Genomic DNA, 22,505 nt, shown 5'->3' with positions numbered 1-22,505 from the left:
TAGCCTGTTTTTTCTGTATGTTTAACTGTTTGTTGCTTTGTCTGTTGCCACATTATGTTGTTGATTTGTTTTAATTTTGTGGCAGACCCCCTTGAAAATGAGATGACCCTGCCACTTTTTCTTGTTAGTTGATTTGTATTTCATGTTGTGTTATTGCTTGTACCTACTATTTTCCTGATCTTATATCTGCCTCCACTGTACAGCACTTTGGGTCTACTTCTGTTTTAAAATGTGCTATATGAATAAAAAATGGCTTGTCTTGGCACATTTCAAGGAGCTTATCCTAAATAAAATATATCTACGTTCATTATATAGCTAATAAAGAGGCAATCGTTTTTTATGTTTTTACTGGCACATTTTCTTTGATGATGTTTTTATTCTCAGTAACAGGATTTTCCTAACTTTTACCTGCAGTTTTTTATTTGTTGTTGTTGTTTTATAATTTCCAGCAGAATGGAAATTCATAAAGCTGCAAAACAGGGATCCATTTAGACAAATAATAGTAAACTAGACAGAAGAGTTAATGCACAACTATTAACATAGGGACAATGAAGGAACCTTTATTAAACAGTGGAAGAATTTACAGACATACAGACATTTACATCATTTGTTTTTACATTAAAAAAGTGTCAACTCAGGCCAGGCTCAATGATTAACAATGGCTAAAGACTACAAAACACACACACACACACACACACACACACACACACACACACACACACACACACGCACATACACACACACACACACACACACATAACATGTAGCCAATTTGTTAAGCTTTCAGGTGAAGATGGTAGATCGTCTTCATTTCACTCCCTCTGCTCTCATTTCTCTCTCACAGATTGTTGTTCAGGACATCTGATGATGACGAGACTATCAACCTACATAAAAAGTGCATGCTCTATCATCAGCAAAAAAATAATAATGAAGCCGTTGGTTACATGCATCATTCAGGAACAATACAAATTAATAAGTAAGCTTCACCCCACAAGAAAATCTGTATCATATACTGTAACCGTCTAAATAATGTGCAGCAATATTTGTGCTGTGATTAGACCTCAATTTATCCATTCATCGTCAATGGATTAAAACTGACAGAGTGTGTCATCAACTGCTGATAAGACGAACATTCCTCTCTGATACAGACACATAAAATAATATTTGTAATACCTGATTTCATTTTCTTTGTAAATGTCTGCAGTCAGTGAATGGGAGGAGTGATTTACTCTGACGTCTAGGAGAATAAAAGTGTCATTTAATATTATTTACAACTAGTTTACATTTCTCCATCATTTAAAATAATGTATCATTACTGTAGAGTTATTAACATTTCCCTTTCTATAGTACATATCTAAACATGGCTTGAAAACAGCTGCTGCTGACGGAGATGTTTCTGTGTGTGTCAGTTAACACAGCACTATTTAATGCACACAAATATGTAAACACATAACTTGAGCACAATGAAGTCATATTAAAACAGTGACTGTGACAAAACCAAACAAAGGCTTTATTTTTACCAAAATGCTTCATGAAGCATTTTAGAGGCTGATCATATGAACCCTTATGTGTCCTGTTACACTGAGAACAGACACCAGCAGGAATATGGAAAAAGAGAGCATTGACTCATTTACAGTTAAAACCTGAGCTGCTTAAAGGATTTTAGCCCTAGTGTTTCAGCGTGTTGTGTTTTAGTTTCCCAACATTGTTTGAAAAGCATCTCAGTGGTTTTTTATGCCATAAAACAAAACACTCACAGAAAAGAAACTGCACATCATTTTATACCGTGAACATAGTGAAGTTTAAACATGTTGAACATCTGTAAAAAATAATGAAAATTCAATGCTATCTTCACCAAATGTCTGGTATGATTTCACATTTTGAAGGCCAATATATCTGGTATATATATCATAAGAAATCAGTGACACCAGATCTGTTCAGGTGTCCCCATAAGGGCCACACTATGGATTTGTTTTGTTGACAACTTCAGTGTGATTTATATAATAAGCCTTAACACATTAACCCCGACCCAAACAGAACTATCGAACAGAGCAGATATCCAACGAGGATTAGCAACAAAACTTTACTTTTGATGTTATAATCTTGCCGATAAAAGAATCTCAAACAAGGAAACAAAAATGGCTTCTAATTAAACTGCTGTTAAAAAATCACAGGGTGCACACAGGCTGATGACGCGTGTATATTTTAATGTTTGTGTCACAAGGCCTGTATGGTTGGATTCCTGAGAGCATTTGCTGAGGGACACTATGTGTGTGTGTGTGTGTGTTTGTGTGTGTGTGTGTGTGTGTGTGTGTGTGTGTGTGTGTGTGTGTGTGTGTGTGTGTGTGTGTGTGTGTGTGTGTGTGTGTGTGTGTGTGTGTGTGTGTGTGTGTGTATGTGTGTGTGTGTTCACATTGTGCAACACTTGTTCTTGTGTGCATGAGAGTCTTTGAAGCGGAGTCTCTGCTTGGATCGATATTTCTCCAGGTAGGTCAGCTGTTTACTGTTGATGGCTCCACGACGCTTCCTGAAACACACATAAAGGCAAATGATGATGGAAGTCAACGATGTAACTAACTGATGTCTACTGGCTCATCAGCATGTGCGCTGTCTGCCCCATTGTCTTCTTCTATACCACCACCGGATGGCACCAAATAAATAACATTTGAGTGTATAAATAGTGCATAAATTGTGTTTGTGGCGTAAAACATGTATTCCTACATCATGTTTAGCATTTTACATGTTTTTACATTTCTAACATGCATCGGTCAGAACTGAAGGTGGTGCCCTGTTTTTAGTCTCATTACCAAACAGACAAAAGGGGTTTAGATTGATTTGGTTTGAAAACGTGAATTAAGGAAGACATGGTGGTAGGGAGAGGGAGAATGTGTTGAAATTCACACTGGGCTTTCTAAACTCTTTTTTCTTTCTTTACTGTTTTTCCATGGCATCAGGAAAACATTCAGTTTTTTGCCTTTTTTCCTCAGCCAGATGGACCCGTTGGTGGTCTTTACCAAACATCCCATGTTAACGTCAGTGGGACCTCTGTGTAAGGGCTATGTGGTCGTTTGTGGACATCTTTTCAACATCAAATTTGGACTAATTTTAGACTACTTCTATAATAATAATAATAATAATAACATGGCACTTCTCTTGGTCCTTTATGGGTGCCATTCAGCGCCTACAGCCCCTTCGACTACCACCTCAAACATACAGCATTCAGACAAGGCAAGGTGGGTGAAGTGTCTTGTCCAAAGACACAATGATCCCACCTATCGAAACAGATTGTTTGGTGCTGGCAGAGGCGCTTACATTAGCTTGTTGCTCTTGACCTGAATTTTCTGGCTCGGCAGTATTTGACTGACAGACGGTTCTGTCCTAATAAGGTGGATTGGCTTAACCTGACTTTGGCTAGCCTAGCTCCCCTCGGCCATCTGGGATCGCTCCGTAGGAAAGTGATTTCAGGTGGTCAAGCCAATCAGGACTGCCGGGCGGGGGTTTTATAGATGTGACGTAGCTGAGAAGCGACTGTTGTGATTCAAACGACAAAGGTGGCTTGCATCAAGGAAGCAGGCTTCAACATGGATATTGCTATTTTATCCGTGTTGTCCAATCTAGCGAATATTTCTTCTTCAAAAGAGCACCAGAGAACGTCTCTGAAGGCTTTTGTTGGTAGAAACGATATTTTTCGCTCTTCTCCCGACCGGGTTTGGTTTTTCACTGCGTCGCTCTCATCAGCGTCACGGGTTGGTTTTGATGTGAGTGGTTGAAGTAGCACTATAAAGATAGAATAAAGATGATGGATAAGTGGTTTATTCGAATCATTGGCAAGGATTTTTGATAAGGCCCAGCCTCCTGAAATCACTTTACTGTGGAGCTGTCCCAGATGGATGAGTGAAGCAAGGCGGGACAAAAGTCATCTGGCGAGGGTCAGGTTAGGATAGGCAACCATGAAATTATTTTAAACAAATTGCATTTCCAAATAAAAAAAAATACATACATGCATAAATAAATAACTTCATTATACAAAATAAATCAGTTCAAGAAAAACAGGAAATTGTAAAATAACAAAAAAAGTCATAGACTCCCAAATGACATCCAAAAATGTACCCAGTTCAAAGGTCAAATGATGAACCTCAATATGATGTCTAAGTTGGGTCATGGTTGGATGTCCAATTAGTGGACCTAGTTTGGACATTAAATGGCGGTCCATCATTGGTCATGAACTGACGGAGGCAATCTGCACATCTATCCAACGTCCAAAGTTTAGTTGGATGCCACTAATTCTAGCTACAGGTATCGGCCCCATTAAGACCCTGATCTCTTTAAATGATTTTGAATTTAAATTTTAAAAAACTGAAGTAGCTAGCTGCAGTTGCTTCAATAAACTAAAACACTTGACAACCTTGCCTTCTCAATACACTGATTTATGTAATGCATTTTGTCATGATCTGTTATTGATGTCCTGATGTGATGATGTGACCCTGTCTAGGTTGGCTCTCACTTGCCAAAGAGGCATTTAATCTCAATGTGACTTCTTAGTTGAGTAAAGGTTATATATGTATGGAGGACAAAGGTTTATGACCACCATCCACATGACCAAATGTCCTCACTGGGTGCCATGAATGTGCTCCTGAAGACTGCCAGGGTCGGATTAGACATTCCAGAGGAAAGTTTCCAAGAAGGATCGCCAGAGAAGACACAAAGTTGAACTTGTGGCTTAACGCAGGAGACAGGGAGGACTAGAACCCTCACAATACTGTACAATATGATTATTCATACTATATGTTGGTGGTGTTTTCATATTGTAGCACTGGAGTTTTTTGTTTAGACTTTTCAAGAAAAGAAAAAATGAAGGACATTGAAGCTAATTTGCTGTATTTCTGATTCATTCTAGTTAAATATACTTTTGTGCAGTCAGTAAAGGTAGAGGTGCTATTCTACAATGCGGATTACTGATTTAAGTGAGAAAATAATAATTTAAACATAAAGAGAAATGTTGATAATGTATGTAATGCTCCCTATTGTTAGTTTTTGTTTTTTGTTTTAAGATCAGTGTGTTATGAGTGAGACTTTTATTTTAGGTCATTGAAGCTTAGTTTTAGAAAGTGTTTTGGTGGTTTGAGTGTGTTTTGTAGGTGGGATTAACTTTTTGGCAAAGTTGCATGTTGGTTATGCAGACTGTAAAATGTAGAATTTTGAACACCTGGCTCCAGTATTGGCTGGTGCTCGTAAGCAATTTAATTCAAAAACAAAACCAGTATTATCCATAAAGCACAGCACAAGTGCTTTTACAACATCATATATTTTTAATAATTGCATGTTGAGGATGTACTGTAGTGTCTAAAGATGTCTCAAACTGATCCAGTAAAGGGTTCTGGTGGCTGCAGGTTTTCATTCCAACCAAGCAAGAAAACACCTGATCCAACAAATCCAACTGTGTGAAGGTGATTGAGTTGGTTGAATAAGTCCAGTCAGGTGTGTTCTTGCTTGGTTGGAATGAAAACCCTGCAGCCACATCGGCCCTTTACTGGATCACTTTGAGACCCCTAAATGTACTCACTGTCTGATGAGTTGAATAGCATCTTCATACTTCATCCCGCTTTCTATCAGAGCCAGAGCAACTAGCACAGGAGCCCTGTATGCGTTCATAAACACACATACACACACACAGAGTCATGTCCGTGTCACATGTGTGGGTAAAAATAACGACAGTTTATCTGCATCTTTAAAAAAGGTTTCAGAAATGCTGTTTGGAAATAGAACGATCAGGTTACAGCTGCCGTTTTGTTTTTTCTGGTGAAGTGTGTGTGTGTGTGTGTGTTTTGCTGTGTGTGCAAGTGTTCAACATGTATAGACCAACGCCACTTTAACTACAGCAAAAGGAGTCTGATCTCATCATCCAATCATGTTGTACAGTACAATATATCATCATATGTGTGGGACAATAACTTTGATGTGACTCAAACTGCTCTGACAGTTTTATACCAGAAACATGTCCCTCTCCTGGATTCAGTTCACAAACTGTGTAGCAAAAGTGTAATTTTTGTTTTTGTGTTTGCCGTCCCTCACCTCCCCAGTCCAGCGACACAGTGCACAGCCACACAGCATCCTGGATCCTCCTGAAACTTCTTCTTCAGCAGACTCAACCAATCATCAACCAGCTTACTGGGGGGTGGGGCTCCATCATCAAACGGCCAATCCTGAAAGAAAAGCAGAATAGCTGGATTACTAACAGCACTCTTTATTTTCAATCAAAAATATGGACTATTTGACTGTGGCCTAGTCCATAAGTACACAACTATTTTAGCAGTGTTTTGGCCTTGTATTGATGCAAACTTTTATTTTAGGTCATTGAAAACGGATCTTTTCCAAGGTGAAGATGTTCAGAAACTTCTCAGGGAAAAGTGAGTTTTTGCCTTGTCATATCAGTATGTGCACCGTTACCTCCTTTGTGAGGCGTCGCAAATTTCAAGCAATGGCAAACATGGCCAAAATAGAGCATGTTGTAACCTTGCAACCATGACTTTTTACCTTTTTATACATAAATGTTCCGCTACTCTTCCACTCTATTGTGGAACAGAGGCGTCCAAATGCTACAGAGCGATCAATGCACCATTACAGCCAGGTTTACGTCCAGCGATTGCTTTTTTTCAGGCTTCTGATTGGCTACTTCTTCTTTAATCTTATTCTTTTTCTTTACATGATTGGCCAACCTGTTGGACGCCACCTGTTGGTTTAGCATGCTTTGTGGACTAGGCCTGATTTTTAGTGTAAATGCAGTTGTGCGTGCGTGTGTGTGCGTGTGCGTGTGCGTGTGTGTGTATGTGTGTGGGCTCACCACCACAGTAATGCCGTCTTTCTCAAGCGGTGCTTTATCATAGGTGATATCACAGACTCGAACAACTGTGGTGGCACCGAAGCGCTTCAGGTCCTGAAAGGGACGACAGTGGAACGAGGCGATTTTTCACAACAAAGTCAAAACACAAGCAGAACAATTTCAGTGCAGATAAAATGTCTCTCAGTTGTTTCAGTTTACATGTCAGCAGCAAGGGAACATAATGGAGGAATGTGTTAACACACACACACACACACACACACACACACGTTTCTCACCTCTATGAAGGAGCTGAGTGTGTTGTCTGTAGGGTTGTGTGTGATGAGAAATCTCATGTTCTTGTGGCACAGTTCCACTGGAGCTGGGCGGTTCATGGTGGCCAGCGGGGCCTCTGATATCCCAGGATGACCTCTGACCTTTAAGTGTCAGGGAGAAATTAACTGTTTAACAAGCTATTAGCATTTAACATGATGTCAAATATTTGGGCCACAAATTTTTAAGCTCCCTAGACATGTGCATATAAAACACTGAGACAACGTGAAGTTGTGGAAAATACCCATATGGTCTCGAAGTGCTTTAACCAGTTACCTCAAAGTAACACATGATGTTTTCCACAAATGTATCTGTGACACCTATTGGCCTTTTTCATGGAAGACATTTTGACATGAAAAGCGCAGGTGTAAATGATCAAACTAGAAATGGCTGATTTCCAGTATCTTCAGTTTCAGTGTCCTATTATTGTTCATGCTGGTTCACTGTCACACTGTCATGGCTCACTGGGACACTGGAATAGAACGCAGCCGCCGTTGATGTAAATAACATCTGTAACCTACTTTTCTTACTATGACATGTCAAAATTGCTGTGAAGAAAAGGTGTATTCAGCACAACCTGTCCACAAACCACAAGTTTGACATTCCTAACTGTTTACAAACGCAACCAAACCAAACCAGTCAAGACATCTCAAGACTCGATCAACACATTAAGCCACATATTTTTAAAGCCCAATATGGAGTGGAAACAAGCACACCTATAGGGAGTGGCTGCTAATGTAAATCCAAACTACTATCATTCTAAAAACAACATAGTAAAGCAAAAACATCTCCATCCACACAAGCGTTTTAGCTCCGTAGTAGAAATAATCTCTGTACATATTAACATGTCTGAAAATGCATATCAAATGACCATTCATACGCTTCATACACTGTAAACAGGAAGGGAATTGTCTAACTCTGCGGTTGAAAATCATGTTGTTGGATACAGAAAATACTTATTTAATATGTAAATACAGCATTGGCGAAGAGAAAGATTTTAGATTTATTTGCTTGGACTGACAATGAGGTGGAACTGTTTCTGAAAGTATCATGTGGGTAGCCTATAAGGTGATGGAAAACACAGATTGGGAGTCTTTGCACAACAAATACGATGATACTGGGAGCATTCACTGGGAGAAGTCAAGGCAAAGGGAAAGGAACACGCACCCAAGAGGGATGAAATCACAAAATGTCTGTCAGCCTACCCACCTGATCAGACTGACTGACTGAAGTGGCTGTCTGCATCATCGTTTCCAAAGGTTTCAGTTTTCGCCTGTCCTGCATTCAGCTGGTGTCAGAATAAGCAGCATTACATGCAACTCAGACGTTTTCAACCTAAAACACGAGTTTCCAAACGCCTGAGCTGCTTGGACGCGAGGCATAAATGTCGCAAAAAGCATGTGTTTGAAAACAAAAACGTATCAGGTGGATGTAGTTCTAATTCCCATCCTAGCTCTGCTCAACTACGACCTGGTCTAATCAGCCAGAATAACTGGAAACACCTGTGTAAGAGACATGCAGTGAAAAAGTGTCATATCTTTCACTGATCTTGTATTTTATGAATGCAATGTTTGCAGTTACTGAAGTAGAGTGACTGAACAAGATAACAGGGATATGTGTATCTGAGGATGGCATTTTAATTTAATTTCAGCCTAATAAGGGAATGTCTCAAAGCATAAACAGACACTATTTTATTTATTGATGTCCTCACACATTGAACAAATGGATAAAAGCCAGTGATGACTTTCAGCATCCCTGTCTGACTGAAGGAACTCCTGCACTGTCCACACTCCAATATTATATATATTGAAAATATTTATCTGTGTATGCTAGCTTTTCTTCATTATTACTATGTACATTTTAAGGTATGTTTGGTGTGCATTTTGTATAAAATTATATCTGTCTATTAATATTGTAGGCCTATGGTGCCATGATCTACTTGGGTTAATATTATTGATTCAATCAGTGACGTTAATCCATAGTGTGTAGTGTGTAGTGCGATTGGTCTACAGTATGTACATGGGTCATCCAAGCTATTTAAGATGGTCTCTCCCTTTATCTTAATGTCTCTGTACCGAAACATTGTTCCCATTTAAACCTCCTATTATTGTAAGTGTAGAAGTCAGTGTGCATGAGTTCTTTGTTCTACTACAGTCAACCCATGGTCTTCTCTGATGCATCGGTAAACCTATAGACAATACTTTGTATAAATATCACAGAAGCTATAGCGTGCATGCAGTTCAGGGATTTCGCAGCGACAGGCTTACACTGCGTGAACACAATGCATATTTTTCAATTAAAGACTTTTTACTGCTGCTACAACATAAAATATCACTGAAAATGGGGAGGATGATGTATTTCTATGCAAGGCCTGGGACATAAAAGCATTCTTGTAAATACATTTTACATCCCTTGAAATGGTTTCAGCTCACACTGATCAAACTAAAAGAAAAAAAAAACTAGTCCTATAATCATTCCAGAACAAGTCAGTAATGTGCAGGAGTTAAAAAGGCCTCACCTTTAGCTTCAGCTGTAGCAGATAGCTGCTGTGTTGTCAACTTCTATTGGGTGTCCAGGTGACACTGGACTTCCTGTCTCTTGTTGAACTTCTTGTTGAGAGACTGTTTATAGTCTTTATAGTCTAATACTTCCCCAGTTCTGAAGTTCTGTTGTCTTGAGTAGCTTTACTCCATCAGTTGACTATATCCTATAGTCCAGGAAGCTACAGTGTGATCTCTTTCTGGTTTAATCTCTCTGATTGTCACTGCTCCTCTCTTTTTCTCTCAGTAGCTCTCTCTGTCCTTCTCGCTCCAGGTAACATCCAGTGTCGAGGCTCCACGTGTTAACCCATGAGCTGGCTGGTTCAGAGGACAAAGGGCCAATGGTCTTTCAGGTTTCAGGGCCGTAGGACTGCATGGTGCAGCTTCATCTGAGGTAGAATCTAGGCGTGTTGGGCGTGGCAGTAGTCACCACTCCGCCGCACAAACTCCATCAACCAGCAGTTCTGAGGTACAAAACATACAACCAGAATGTAATTCTTTAAATAATCAACTTTCAATAATTCAGCATTTGTTCCAGTGTTAAAAACACAGTAACTTCAATATCAGCCCTTTCTGAAAAGAACACACAAACATATATACACATTTTAAATATTTTGCCATTGAACCCACTAAACAAGATTATTGCATTAGTTTCAAATATTAGCCTAAATTAAATTGACAAACATTTTTGCATTCGGTTCTGCCTGTCTGTCGCTAGTGAACCTGGTAAGACGTTTGGGGGTGGTTGGTCCTTGGTAAGGATTAAAAATGTCATTTTAATAATTAAAATAACAAGCCAAGGCCAAGGGCATTGAGGTTTATTATAGTCAAACTCACCACTGCTCCCTGTATGCTGGGTTGGTTGGTCTGCATTGTCCATCTGTAGACTTGATCACTAGCATGTCCTTACTTACTGTATAAGGCGGTTCTTAACTTGCTTCCTTCAAATCTATGTAAATGAATTATCCATGTGAAAAATCCTGGAAACCATCTCCGCTCTGTGACACACAGTCACTCTTGCTATCCATCCCCAACATCCGTCTGCTGCCCCTGCGACTCAGAATTTACTGCAGACTGATTTGGGTCTAGAGGAGCTGGTCTCTTCAAATGTTTTTAAAAGTAGATTGAAGGAGTTGGAGGAAGGTACATCAGCCTGTAGATGCTTTGACTGAGCTACAGTATTTGCCCCTGTGTGATCTAGGTTCTAAATCTTATTCTTAATCTCAATGAAGCTTAAATAATTTCAAAACACTTATATACACACAATTATGTGCATAGACAGTGAGAAAACAACATGAATGCAGTTACTGAACGATGTGAAAAAGTGGTCCTACTTGCATTTAATGGACAAGAAACAGGGAAACACATGACAGCTGTAGGATGAGCTAGAAAATCTAATAAATGATGTGGCTCATGAAATATGGAAACTGTTATTAGATTAGCCTGCACAATATCAACCAAATTAAATTTGGTGTCAAGGAAAAAAAGAGACAAAGTCTGAGAACCGTTAGCCTACTGTTTTACAGGACAATCACAAGTGTAGAAGAGAGGCGGATGTTCCCCAGCCTCTGGGACAAAAGACCACATGTTGGAGTACAAACTGTAAAACTAAATAAAAAGGAAGTTTTGCCTCAGTTTTTTACTTACTAGCCTCCCAGCTTATGTCTGAAAAAATATCAGATCACTACTTTGTCAAAAAACTACTTTGTTGGTTTTGGCTTTCATTTTCAAGCAAACAGTTACCATAACAGATATAATATGAGATAGATATCAGTCTATAAGATGTTTAAAGGACTAATTTACGCTCTAAATGGCCATTTGTACCTCAGTTACTCACTCCATGATGCCTTGAATTTCTGAATGCCTCCACGGTGAACAAGGAATCCCAAAACCTCTTCTTTGTTCACCGCAGAGGCATGTGAGAAAAACACATATTTCTTCAAGAATTCACGGGGTGTGTAACTGGTATACATAGGATCATTTTGAGGGTTAATTATTCCTTTAAATACTGTTTTGTGTGAGCTTTACAAAGTAAAAATGATGTCCTATATAGCCAATTATTAAAATTAAAATGATGCTCTGATGTAAAAAAAACAGCACTGCTTGGAAATTAAAATTCAGTTTCTTCAAAAGTCTAATACACTGCTTAGTAGGCCAGCCATGGATGGAGACAATGGGCCCCTGGGCACCGACATGGAAGAGGCCCCCAACGTCAACTTTGTGTCTCTTTTTTACCATTGTTTTATGGCGTCTAATGTCCAGTGACCTGTATAAAACACGAAAGCATGTAGGCGCATGAGGGGAATGGCTACTCAGTCGCAGTAATTACGCTTAAAAATGTAAGGCTGATCTTCCCTGTTACCTCACAGTTTCGTTTGTAAAAACAGGTCGGTTTGCATCTCTGTGTTTGTTTTGCGTCTATTTTAAGATGTTTTTTACGTTTCTATGTAGTCATTTTGTCTCTTTGTGGTCTATGTCTATTTTTTTGTAATCTTGCATCTTTTTGTAGTCGTTTTGCGTCTATTGTCAGTGGTTTTCTGTCTTTATGTCATCATTTTGGGTCATTTGTAGTTGGTCTGCGTATCTCATTTAGTCATCTATTCAAGGTAAGCAACAATAATAAAAAAAAAAATACTTGACAGTAACTTAAACTGATACTTAAATCTTACATAGTTGCATAAAATTCTGGATGAAACATGATGAAGTTAAATGAAAAGGGTTTTACCAAAAGCAAGATGAGAAAAACAATACTGATTATCGATTAAGTTATAGATGAAGGGCCGAGGTAGTGAGGAAAATATACAGCAAGGTGGTCAATGATTTAACCGAACCAAACGTTTAGAAAAACAACAAGGAAAAGTAAAGTACTCTGGGTAATCCATTGTCACCTCCTCATCTCAGCTGACAATACACACACACACACACACACATAAAACACACACACATACACACACACACACACACGCGCACACACAAACACACACACACTTCATAATCACATGCTGACTTACTCACTAACTCTCCCAGAAGAGAGCAGTCTATTCCAGGTTGTTGACTATCTATAATTAGGAATTTATCCTGTGTTTCCACTAATCAGGATAGAGGTCAATTTCTAAGACACACAATTCAAAGTGTGGAAAGAACATTTATTCTATTTAAAATTAGTCTTATAGAGATGTATTTTATGATTTCCATCAAGCACAACAATTAAACTCCACTAAGAAACAAAGACAAATATATGTATCACACAAAGCAACATGACATAAGGCACCGTCATAGATGAGACAAAACAGTGAATTCACTGAAATGAGTGGCAGATGAGGTATAAAAACACTCTATAGCAGCTAAACATATAACATATTTGAATACTAACTCTTCAGGCATTTAGCTGACATCTAGAGTCGAGCGATTGAATGATAAAAAAATCATTCGAAAGCATGAAGGAGCATGAGGGGAGTAGCTAGACGAGATGGTCACAGTAATTCCAATTAAAAGTGTAAGGCTGATCTTCCCTGTTACCTTAGAGTGCAGTATGGTTTGTAAAAACAGGTGCGTCCCCAGTTGGTCATCTGGCTGCCTGTCCTGTGTCCCTGTCAGGCTGTGTCAGGATCCGAAGAATTTAAAAATGGATCACAATATAATTTTGGAGTCGTGTTAGGTTGCCAAACTTCTCTACAGTACGTGCAACGTGAGCACAGTAAGCTTGTGGTTTAGTAGTAAAGACAACGACAAGGCTGGTTAGTAGTAGCCTCAAATAGGATAATAAATCCTTTTACAGCGCATTCACCTCTGCTGTCTTCCAGTTGTCAGCTACAATATAGGTGAGGTTTCCTGCAGCAGCTCCAATCATGAGTGGCAAAGAAGACACGATAAATGCCTTAAAATCTACTTTTCTACTACAGCATCCGCTCTTACCTCAGTGGACGGCTCGGCTGCTGAACAGGAAAATCCACAAACCACAGTTAGTCCTGCAGCAGTGCGAGTGCTGACACACAACCAGCTGACTGCCTGTTATAGTGAACCCCTGCAGATACTGAATACCTGCAGCTGTATTTATAGCTGTATCTATACGAGCAGCTGCTTCTGTGACACACCACATCTCTGTGGAAGTCTTCAATGCTGGCACACCCCTGCCCTTGCACTCACAGCTCGATAACTAGCAACTCGTGGAAATGGCTTCTCTGCATTTGTCACATCAAGTTCTTGCTCTGAAAAGCGTGACAGCATCAGCTTTCCCAAATACAACAAAACAAACACAATATCTATGAAGTGATTGTCCTTACCTGCTATTCAATGGCATCTCCAACCAGACTAAACATCCGTTTTTCTGCCTCTTTGCCAATGTAAAGTCCGCCTGCTGTTAGTCTATTTATGCCTCTTGGAGCTGGAGGGTCTGGAAGTCTTTGTGCAACAACCTGTTGCTCTGCCCCACTATGACACTGAACTATCCACTTCACTAACTGCCATGTACGTACTGTACTTGCGGCGTGCTGGGCCGAGGATCTGCTGTGAGCTGGTCTAATCAGGCTGAGCAGCCATCTGACCCTGACAGCCCTGTCACTACCAGAACACTCCACAGTTAATGCTCTTAGAGGGAAAGGAGAAGAGCCTTGCTCCCTCCTCCTCCTCCTCCTCCCCCCTCCCCTCCTCCTCTTCATCCACTCCACTCATTTTTTCCCTCCTCTTCCATGTCAAAAAAAGAGGTACTTTTACCCCCTTCCTCTTCTCTCCTTACCGCTTTCTATATAGGTTCAGTGGTCTCACACACAGTGCAGTGCACAGCAACAACAAAAAATACACATCTGTGTTTTCTATTCATGTTTCTCTTTAATATAACTATAAGAATTTATGAAATTGTACGTTTAGCGAGTTGTTTCTGCCATGGCACGTCTGCCTGGACCTCCTCTTGTTTTCCTTTCCTCCCTCTCTCCCCCTCTCCCTCCCTGTACCGACTAAAAATAGACGGTCCTTTGAGCCACCACACAGATTGGACTTGTCAAAGTCCCAGTCCTGGGTTCATGGAATTAACTTTCTCCTTAACTGACAATAGTCTCAAGTTTGTTTGTGTGCCTGCAACCAAGCCAGTGTTTTGTTGTTGTCACAGCACACTAGTCAATGTGTTTGACACCCCAAAAAAGGAATAAAAAGGGTAAAAATTACACAACACAATTTATTAAACTGAGGTCCATTGACGCAGGCCTCTCAAGAAATATGTGCAGCTTTTTCTTTTTTGAGTTTTTATGATAAGTTTGATCTGATTTGTTTACAGACAGCCAGAGAGTCACAAGGCAAGCTGGGGCCTCAGCTCACTATCAATCACTTTGAGTAGAAGTTGACACGACTGTTCACTCACGAACGGAGCTTTAAAAAACACCCACAGGGTCATGACTGCTTATAGTAATGTTCAGTGTTTGTGTGCGTGTGTGTGTGTGTGTGTGTGTGTGTGTGTGTGTGTGTGTGTGTGTGTGTGTGTGTGTGTGTGTGTGTGTGTGTGTGTGTGTGTGTGTGTGTGTGTGTGTGTGTGTGTGTGTGTGTGTGTGTGTGTGTGTGTGCTCTCAAAAGTGGAGCTGTGTTTGTATTAGAAGTATTGAGCTACTGTATTATGTGTTATCTCACTCCTGATTTCCCTTACCGTGACCTGTCTCCTTTGTTATGTTGCAGATAATCAGCGTAAATATAGCCACAAGTGGTGATTAGTGCGCTCGGACACAAACAGTTAGACAGATAAAGAGCTTCAGAGAGAAGTAGAGCAAGATGGAGGAAATTACTTTGCCTTACTGCAAACAACATCTAAACATAGAATAGAGGTGAATATGTACAGTGCGTGTGTTTTGCACCTATTAAAGCGCAGGTGTCGTCAGTGGAAATACAGTCAAGAGGAACATGCGGAGACAGATGGGGGCACAGTGGAATGTCGTAGCATGTGTCATTTATACAGTTCAGACTATAAACATGACCTTATAGACTCAGGTTTACTGAAGCTGCAGTGTTTTAATAATTATCTACAAAGAAAATACTTACTTAAGTATGGAAAAAGCCGAACCACGTCAACATATTCATGTTTGTATGATATCGGAAGAAACATTCTATTTAATTCTGTGAGACGACGAAGGGTACATGACCATGATGGTTAAGTATAGGCAATAAAAGGTTTCAATCATGTTTAGGCAACAAAACTTGTTAAGTTTGCTTAAGATTCGAAGAAAAAAAAAAGGTTGTAGTTTGGCTTATTAGTTCCGGTACACAAACACTGGTTCCTTGGGCAGGAAGTCCTGTGTTTTCGGACTCCTTATCACCCCACACTTTACTACGTCACCTGGTTTTCTTCTTTGCTCTAGACGTAATTTCTATAAATACATGGATTACATACGGGTTAAGTGCATGACATTGTCGGATATATGAAATATTCTTTTTGACAAGGAAGAATTGAATTACAGATATCTGCAATCCATATCCAGTCTAGCTCTTAAATGTTAAAACCGCTTGCCATAGTACGGTACAATATCAAAAACTTCATTTATTTTTAACTCAAACAAGAAAACCCTCAGTCTGCAGGCCAGACTCCTATTATTAATTTATCTGATTTGCAGTCAGCATAAAGATATGTCAACAATGAAACAAAGAAGCTTACTCGCACAATTTGGATTTACCAGAAAAATTTAAACCAATCAACTTCTCTGAGCCAGGGGCATCTTCTGTGAAATGTTAGCTCGACGGCAACTGACACTGATGCTACACTGACTGCTATCAGCGCAAACCTGCACCTGTGTGGAGGTTTGGGGTGGTCATTAACTGATTATTATCAGATGTGCTGACAAAGGTGAGCTCATTTCAAAGCCATGGTATAGTTTGCACACTGCCTGGGACATCCTCCCTACACCTACTTGTAATTGCAGAAAGTCTGCCCCTTAAGGCTTCCTCTGATCCAGTCAGCTCCAGTGTGACCATCTGTTTTTTATACTTCAAACAGCAGTGGCCTAAACAGGGTTGCTGCAATGCTTTCTGGAAATGTGATCCGACACCCTGTAGGTCAACCATCAGCTGGCAGTCTTGTGCTTTGGACAGGGCCTAAAGGACACTTTCGGGGCCAGCTGTGGCGCCATGAAAGCCACTGGCTGACCTGCAAAGACTTCAGAATCCTTTCACCACAGCTACAAGGAAATGTCAAGGAAGTGCTCAAGCCTTGTTTTTATAAAGCGAACATTTTCATAGATTTTCATAGGGATTATCAATCATTATGCTCAGGCTCACCTGTCAGAGTTGGACTATGAAAAGAGATAATTTATTACCTTCTTTTCTCATATCAAAGCTTTCAGTGCAACAAGTCTTGAATCTGTGATACTGCAGCTTAATATGACCATGGCATTTTATGTCAAGTCAAACGTATTCTTCATTTAATATTTTGTCAAAATGTGTGTATGTGTGTGTGTGTGTGTGTGTGTGTGTGTGTGTGTGTGTGTGTGTGTGTGTGTGTGTGTGTGTGTGTGTGTGTGTGTGTGTGTGTGTGTGTGTGTGTGTTAGTGTTTGTAACAGTCTTTTGCTGTCCTTGCAATTACGTTTGTTAATGGTGTTATCTTAAAAGTTTATTAATCTTATTATTTATGTTTATCAGAGATCATGAGTTCAAACGGTGACTTTATTCTTTTATGTGTGGGTCGCTGAAAGAACATCAAAACAAAAAATGAAATTAATAGTTTCTGACGATGACTAAAACATTTGAGTTGAAGACTACATACGGACACAACATTGTTGTTAATTTTTGCTCATATGTTTGAGTAAAGTTTTGTTTACCTGTTATTGAGCTAGATTCTTCTCAGAAAGCTATTCTTGGAATTATGCAACAATCCATGCTATTTAAACCTTTATAGAAGCTCTAATCTGCTCAGAAGCTTCTCGTTATACTCGGTTGAATTTGTGTCTGATGAATACAAACACAGCCTTAAATAAAAACAAATGTCTGATGGATAGAGTGATATAATCAGTGTTTAAATGACCAGTGTGTCAGCCAGCTTAATAAACATTGTTATCGGTAACCAAAGTGGCGAAGAAGTATGCTGATCCTTGACTGCAGTAAAAATACTAACACACTGTAAAAACTACTCCACTACAAAAATACCTTGATTGGAGGACCCATCTGTCCAGATGCATCGACCATTTTAACCAATTTGAGAAAATCGGGAAAAGGAAATGCAAATGAATGCCTGTTTCCATCTACTACCGTTATGTGATTATTAGGAGTTGTTTTGTGAAAATAAGCAGCAGTTGGCCCCAATTCTCCAGTCGGTAAACCATTGTGGAAGAAGAGGGCACAACACAAGAGTGCCAGTGGAACCTCTAATGGTGAAAAACACTGAGGAAAACTAAATGGAAATATGACATTTGTGTTTATTCCTTCCCCTTACTCTTGTTGTCTTTGTTTATCAGACCACAAATGAGATAAGTATTAGCTAGCTGGACCACCCCACGCTAATCCCCGCCACTATAACGGGAGCCACAGCAGACTGGTGTGTCACTATCAATTCACTGAATATGTTTCCATTCCACTTTGTCACATTTTGGTTTCATCCATTCAACAACTTTTCTACCTCAGCCAAGCGATAAAACTTTTTTGCAATACTTTAGGACCTTTTAGAAATGACAGTGTTTCAATTCAGGTTTTCTATTGCGCACATTGAGACTTGACACTGAAACAGATATGGAAACACACCTTCTAAAGCTCTTGCTGGCGTCAGGTAGGAAAGGAGAGTTAACATTTTTTCCATCGAGAAAACCCTTCAGTGTCGTTCTTTGCTCTGCAGTTCTGATGTAAATGATGCTACTGCAGCATTTACACTAACCTATAACCTCTCTAGCGGCCGCCATTGATGTTTTGAAGTCACCTCTCTGACTTCAAACCCCCCCCCCCCCCCCCCCCACACACACACACACACACACACACACACACACACACACTAACACAGACACAAACACACACACACACACAGTTGCCAGTACCTCCACACAGGACACTGATTGGTCCGAACAAAACGCAAACTTGGATGCTGATAAGATGGATTTATTTTTCTTGCATGATCATGTGAGAATCGAGCTGCCGTGCAAGGTTAACCTTAGAGGGTACTTCACCGTGTTTTATCAAACACGAGCCCAACAGTGATACTACTACTATTGCAGTAATGTATTTTGTATTACAAAGTAATTACAGCTGGTAATAATTTTCATGACCGAAATGGGTTCTCTCAGGAGGGTGGCTGGAGTCTCCCTTAGAGATAGGGTGAGAAGTTCTGCCATCCGTGAGGAACTCGGAGTAGAGCCTCTGCTCCTTTGCGTTGAAAGGAGCCAGTTGAGTTGGTTCGGGCATCTATCCATCATCCCCTGGGCGCCTCCCTAGGGTCCAGCTGGGAGGAGGCCTCGGGGAAGACCCAGGACCACGTGAAGAGATTATATCTCCACACTGGCCTGGCAATGCCTCGGGATCCCCCAGTTAGAGCTGGTTAATGTGGCCCGGGAAAGGGAACTTTGGGGTCCCTTGTTAGAGCTGCTGCCCCCGCGACCCGACCCTGGATAAGCGGTTGAAGATGAGTGAGTGATGAATAAGTGAATAACTTTCATGAATCCACCTCCTGACCACTGAAATCTATATAACTTTGTTAGATGTGTCAAACCCTCCTGATTAATGACTGAAAGAGGAGTACAGGCAAGCTTCACATTTACACTGATTTACCATGTTGATATATACAATTACACAGTGTGTCCCCTCTGGATGTCTGTAATTCTGTCCCTACTCCTGCAGCAGTGTGAAATACTGTATAATCCCCGGAGCAGCTAAGTAGAAACTGGATATGAAAAGGAAGCATGGTTTCTCCAAACTGTTTATCTTTTAAACTACAAGCAGTCATTTCCTCTTTTGCACAACAAGTACATTTTAATTGTGCCTATATCACACACAATCACAGAATGTCTGGTGTCTGCAGCAGGTGCATCACTATGCTGAGAAACTAAGCCCCTCATTGGCCGAGAGAGGATGGTGGAGTAACAGCAGTATGCTGTGTTGGGTCAAATGATATTTAAAGGGCAAATATTTTAAACTTCAAATGGATTACTGAAGGAAACAAATGATTGTCAGTTTATAGTAGCTGCGGTTCACTAGCTGTAGTTAATGTCATATGATATAATGTATGTAGAATAACAAAATGCAATACATACAGTGCATAGAGATATATAACAATTTTGTATTATTTATTTCAGTATTCCCAACCTAAGGCCCAGAACCCCTAAAAGGTCGCACAACAAATCTGAGGGGTCACAACAAGATTACCAAGTTAGGAAAGCAGAAAAAAACATTTATCCTACATGGTGCACCCGGTTCGAATGTCATCAGCTGATTGAATGGACGTTATCACACACAAACACACGCACACACACAGACACACAGACACACACAGACACAGACACACATACACACACACACACACATGCACACGCACGCACACACTTTGACAAGATATCAAATGAAGAATACGTTTGGCTTGACGTAAAATGCCATGGTCATATTAAGCTGCACTGTCACAGATGTGAAACCAAATGTCGGTGGTGACTTACACAATGTTCCTTATATTTTTTATTAACAACAAGAATGTTAGTATTTTAACCCAAATCACAATCTTTTCCTAAACCTAACCTTTGTTTGGATCCACAACAGGACTCCAAGAGAATTAAAAAGTGACACCAAGGGGTCCTGATCAGTGACGGTTAGCATGCGAATGATAACAGCCTGGTAGGTGTAGCAGACTCCTTCTATTCCATATCAATGATAACGACTGGTAACACCCATTCAATGGATTGATAATGTCAAAATGGGTGCACAAATGTATATAATGTATAAATGCACAATGTAATATATATATCAAATGGTTCTTTCATTTTTGCTTTTTTCACTCAGCCTCAAAAAATCTAATAAAGCAGTTGAGAACCTCTGGGATTTAATGCATCTTTACATATATTTTTAAATAAGCCTAAAATCCACAGCGAAACATCTCCTGACATGGACCCAAATCTTTTTTTGTGGCCAGCTCATGACCACCATGAACTAACCAATGTAGAAAGGGCCTGTGTGTTTTTGCACATAAACACACTCACACCCTCAGAAACATGAACGCACAAATACACACAGGTTCAGAAAACACACACACACACACACACACACCCATCCACAAACACACACACATACACACACACACACACACACACACACACACACACACACACACACACACACACACACACACACACACACACAGTCAATCATGTGGTAGGCAGTAGCAGCTGTTGTGGGTGTATAATTAGAGTGTTTTGAAAGCTGAGAGTTGGACAGCAGGATTTTCACCTGCAGACTGAGAAGTTACCATGGCAACCAGCTGTCAGCATGACAATATGACTTCTGTACTAGTGACATTATATATGTATACTATGCATTCTATACCAAGCCTGGTGCCCTGAAGAAAGAAGGTATAGGAAGTGTAGGATGCATGTCCTCTTGATGCCTGCTGTTACAGAATGATACATGAGACTGTCCATAACACTTGTGCAGCAGGTTAAATGTAAGTCAAGGATCACTTCACCATATGCTGGGATTTCTGGCTTTCAAAACTCACTTTCCATCTTACCATCCAGCCCTTCTGTTTGGGAACAGACACGCCCACACAGGATTCCAAAACCAGAAAAAGCTCTTCCTGAAACATCTTGTTGAATATATTAAATGCAGAAATATATGTGGAATTCAATCTATGCAAAAGTGCAAAGTGCCTCATACAAACAACAGTCATTTAAAAAAACAACGTTTCTCAGGTGAAAAATAGAGCAGTGTTTTGAAACAGTCTTCATGCTGCATCCAGAAAGTCGACATCTCCATCTGGTGGACACGACACAGCGGTGACGAATGTGCTTGGTGACTGAACCAGACACAGATTGCATTAATTATGGGGATTATGGCTCTTTGAGGGGAATTCATGGCTCCTTTCCTTTCCTCATCATTCTTTACCTATTGCTTACTTTGCGTATCTGCCAAATAATTTCTTGGATAATGACAGGATAAGATTTAGATTAGATTCAAACTTAGACATCCCGCCAATATAACTGCTTTTCACATGTTTGGTATAAAAAACGTAAATAATGTAAAATGATCAAATTATATGACTTCCTGGTCACTGCCTACGAAATAAACATGCAAGATTCTACATCTGCAACACATTGAAATATTCTGTGATATTGATGCTTAAAAAGTGAGATATACCAGGGCAACCTCTAGCTCACCCGGTCGATCATGTGTAGACCTTTACAGCAGCCCAGATTCAAATCAGACTTGTGGCCGTTTCCCTTTCAGAATCAGAAATACTGTAATGATCCCCGGGGGGGAATTATTTTTGTTACAAAACTCCAGATACAGTATGCAAACAATCAATATTATACAGATATAGTAACAGTCAACATGGAAAAAACTCAAATTTAAATTTACAGAAATCAAAATTTACAGTAGTGAAATAAATACAAGATCAAAGATTGCCTGTGGTTGAGTCTGAGATTACAGATTAAAGAATATCTTCTCCCTTTCTCTGTCCCTCATTCTCTATTATAAAGGCAATAAAAGCCGCCACCCCCAAAGTAATCCTTTATTATTTTTAAAGTAAGTCTGATTAGCTAAATATTACTGTATGTTCAGTATCAGTCAAAGGATGTTATATTGGTGCATATCGGAAGCATACAACAGACAGGCGCCCGCCGCCTGTCTTCCCTGTGCCGACAGTTTCCATGGGCCCTCC

At 40.0% G+C, this 22,505-nt stretch overlaps 1 protein-coding gene across 5 annotated transcripts; it reads right to left on the bottom strand.

Annotated features, from left to right (window-relative positions):
* Positions 1 to 544: 544 nt before the first annotated feature.
* Positions 545 to 14,258, bottom strand: LOC310950576 (protein tyrosine phosphatase type IVA 3). Of its 5 annotated transcripts, none has more exons than XM_083918459.1 (8): positions 13,974 to 14,258; positions 9,669 to 10,154; positions 8,360 to 8,438; positions 7,117 to 7,254; positions 6,842 to 6,934; positions 6,073 to 6,203; positions 5,564 to 5,638; positions 545 to 2,527 (listed from the first exon to the last, which is right to left on the bottom strand). In XM_083918459.1, the coding sequence occupies exons 3-8, from the start codon at positions 8,432 to 8,434 to the stop codon at positions 2,410 to 2,412; spliced, it is 630 nt and encodes a 209-aa protein (XP_083774585.1). In that variant the 5' UTR covers positions 8,435 to 8,438; positions 9,669 to 10,154; positions 13,974 to 14,258; the 3' UTR covers positions 545 to 2,409. The 5 variants fall into 5 exon arrangements, with proteins under 5 accessions (XP_083774585.1, XP_083774586.1, XP_083774587.1 ...); XM_083918460.1 differs by lacking the exon at positions 13,974 to 14,258 and adding an exon at positions 13,606 to 13,726; XM_083918461.1 differs by lacking the exon at positions 13,974 to 14,258 and adding an exon at positions 13,478 to 13,616.
* Between the last annotated feature and the right edge of the window lie 8,247 nt (positions 14,259 to 22,505).

The sequence above is a fragment of the Echiichthys vipera genome (genome assembly GCF_963691815.1).
Source record: "Echiichthys vipera genome assembly, chromosome: 8".
Classification (NCBI taxonomy): domain Eukaryota; kingdom Metazoa; phylum Chordata; class Actinopteri; order Perciformes; family Trachinidae; genus Echiichthys; species Echiichthys vipera.
Note: the sequence above shows the minus strand (reverse complement) of the source record. Positions and strands in the feature narration are given on the sequence as shown.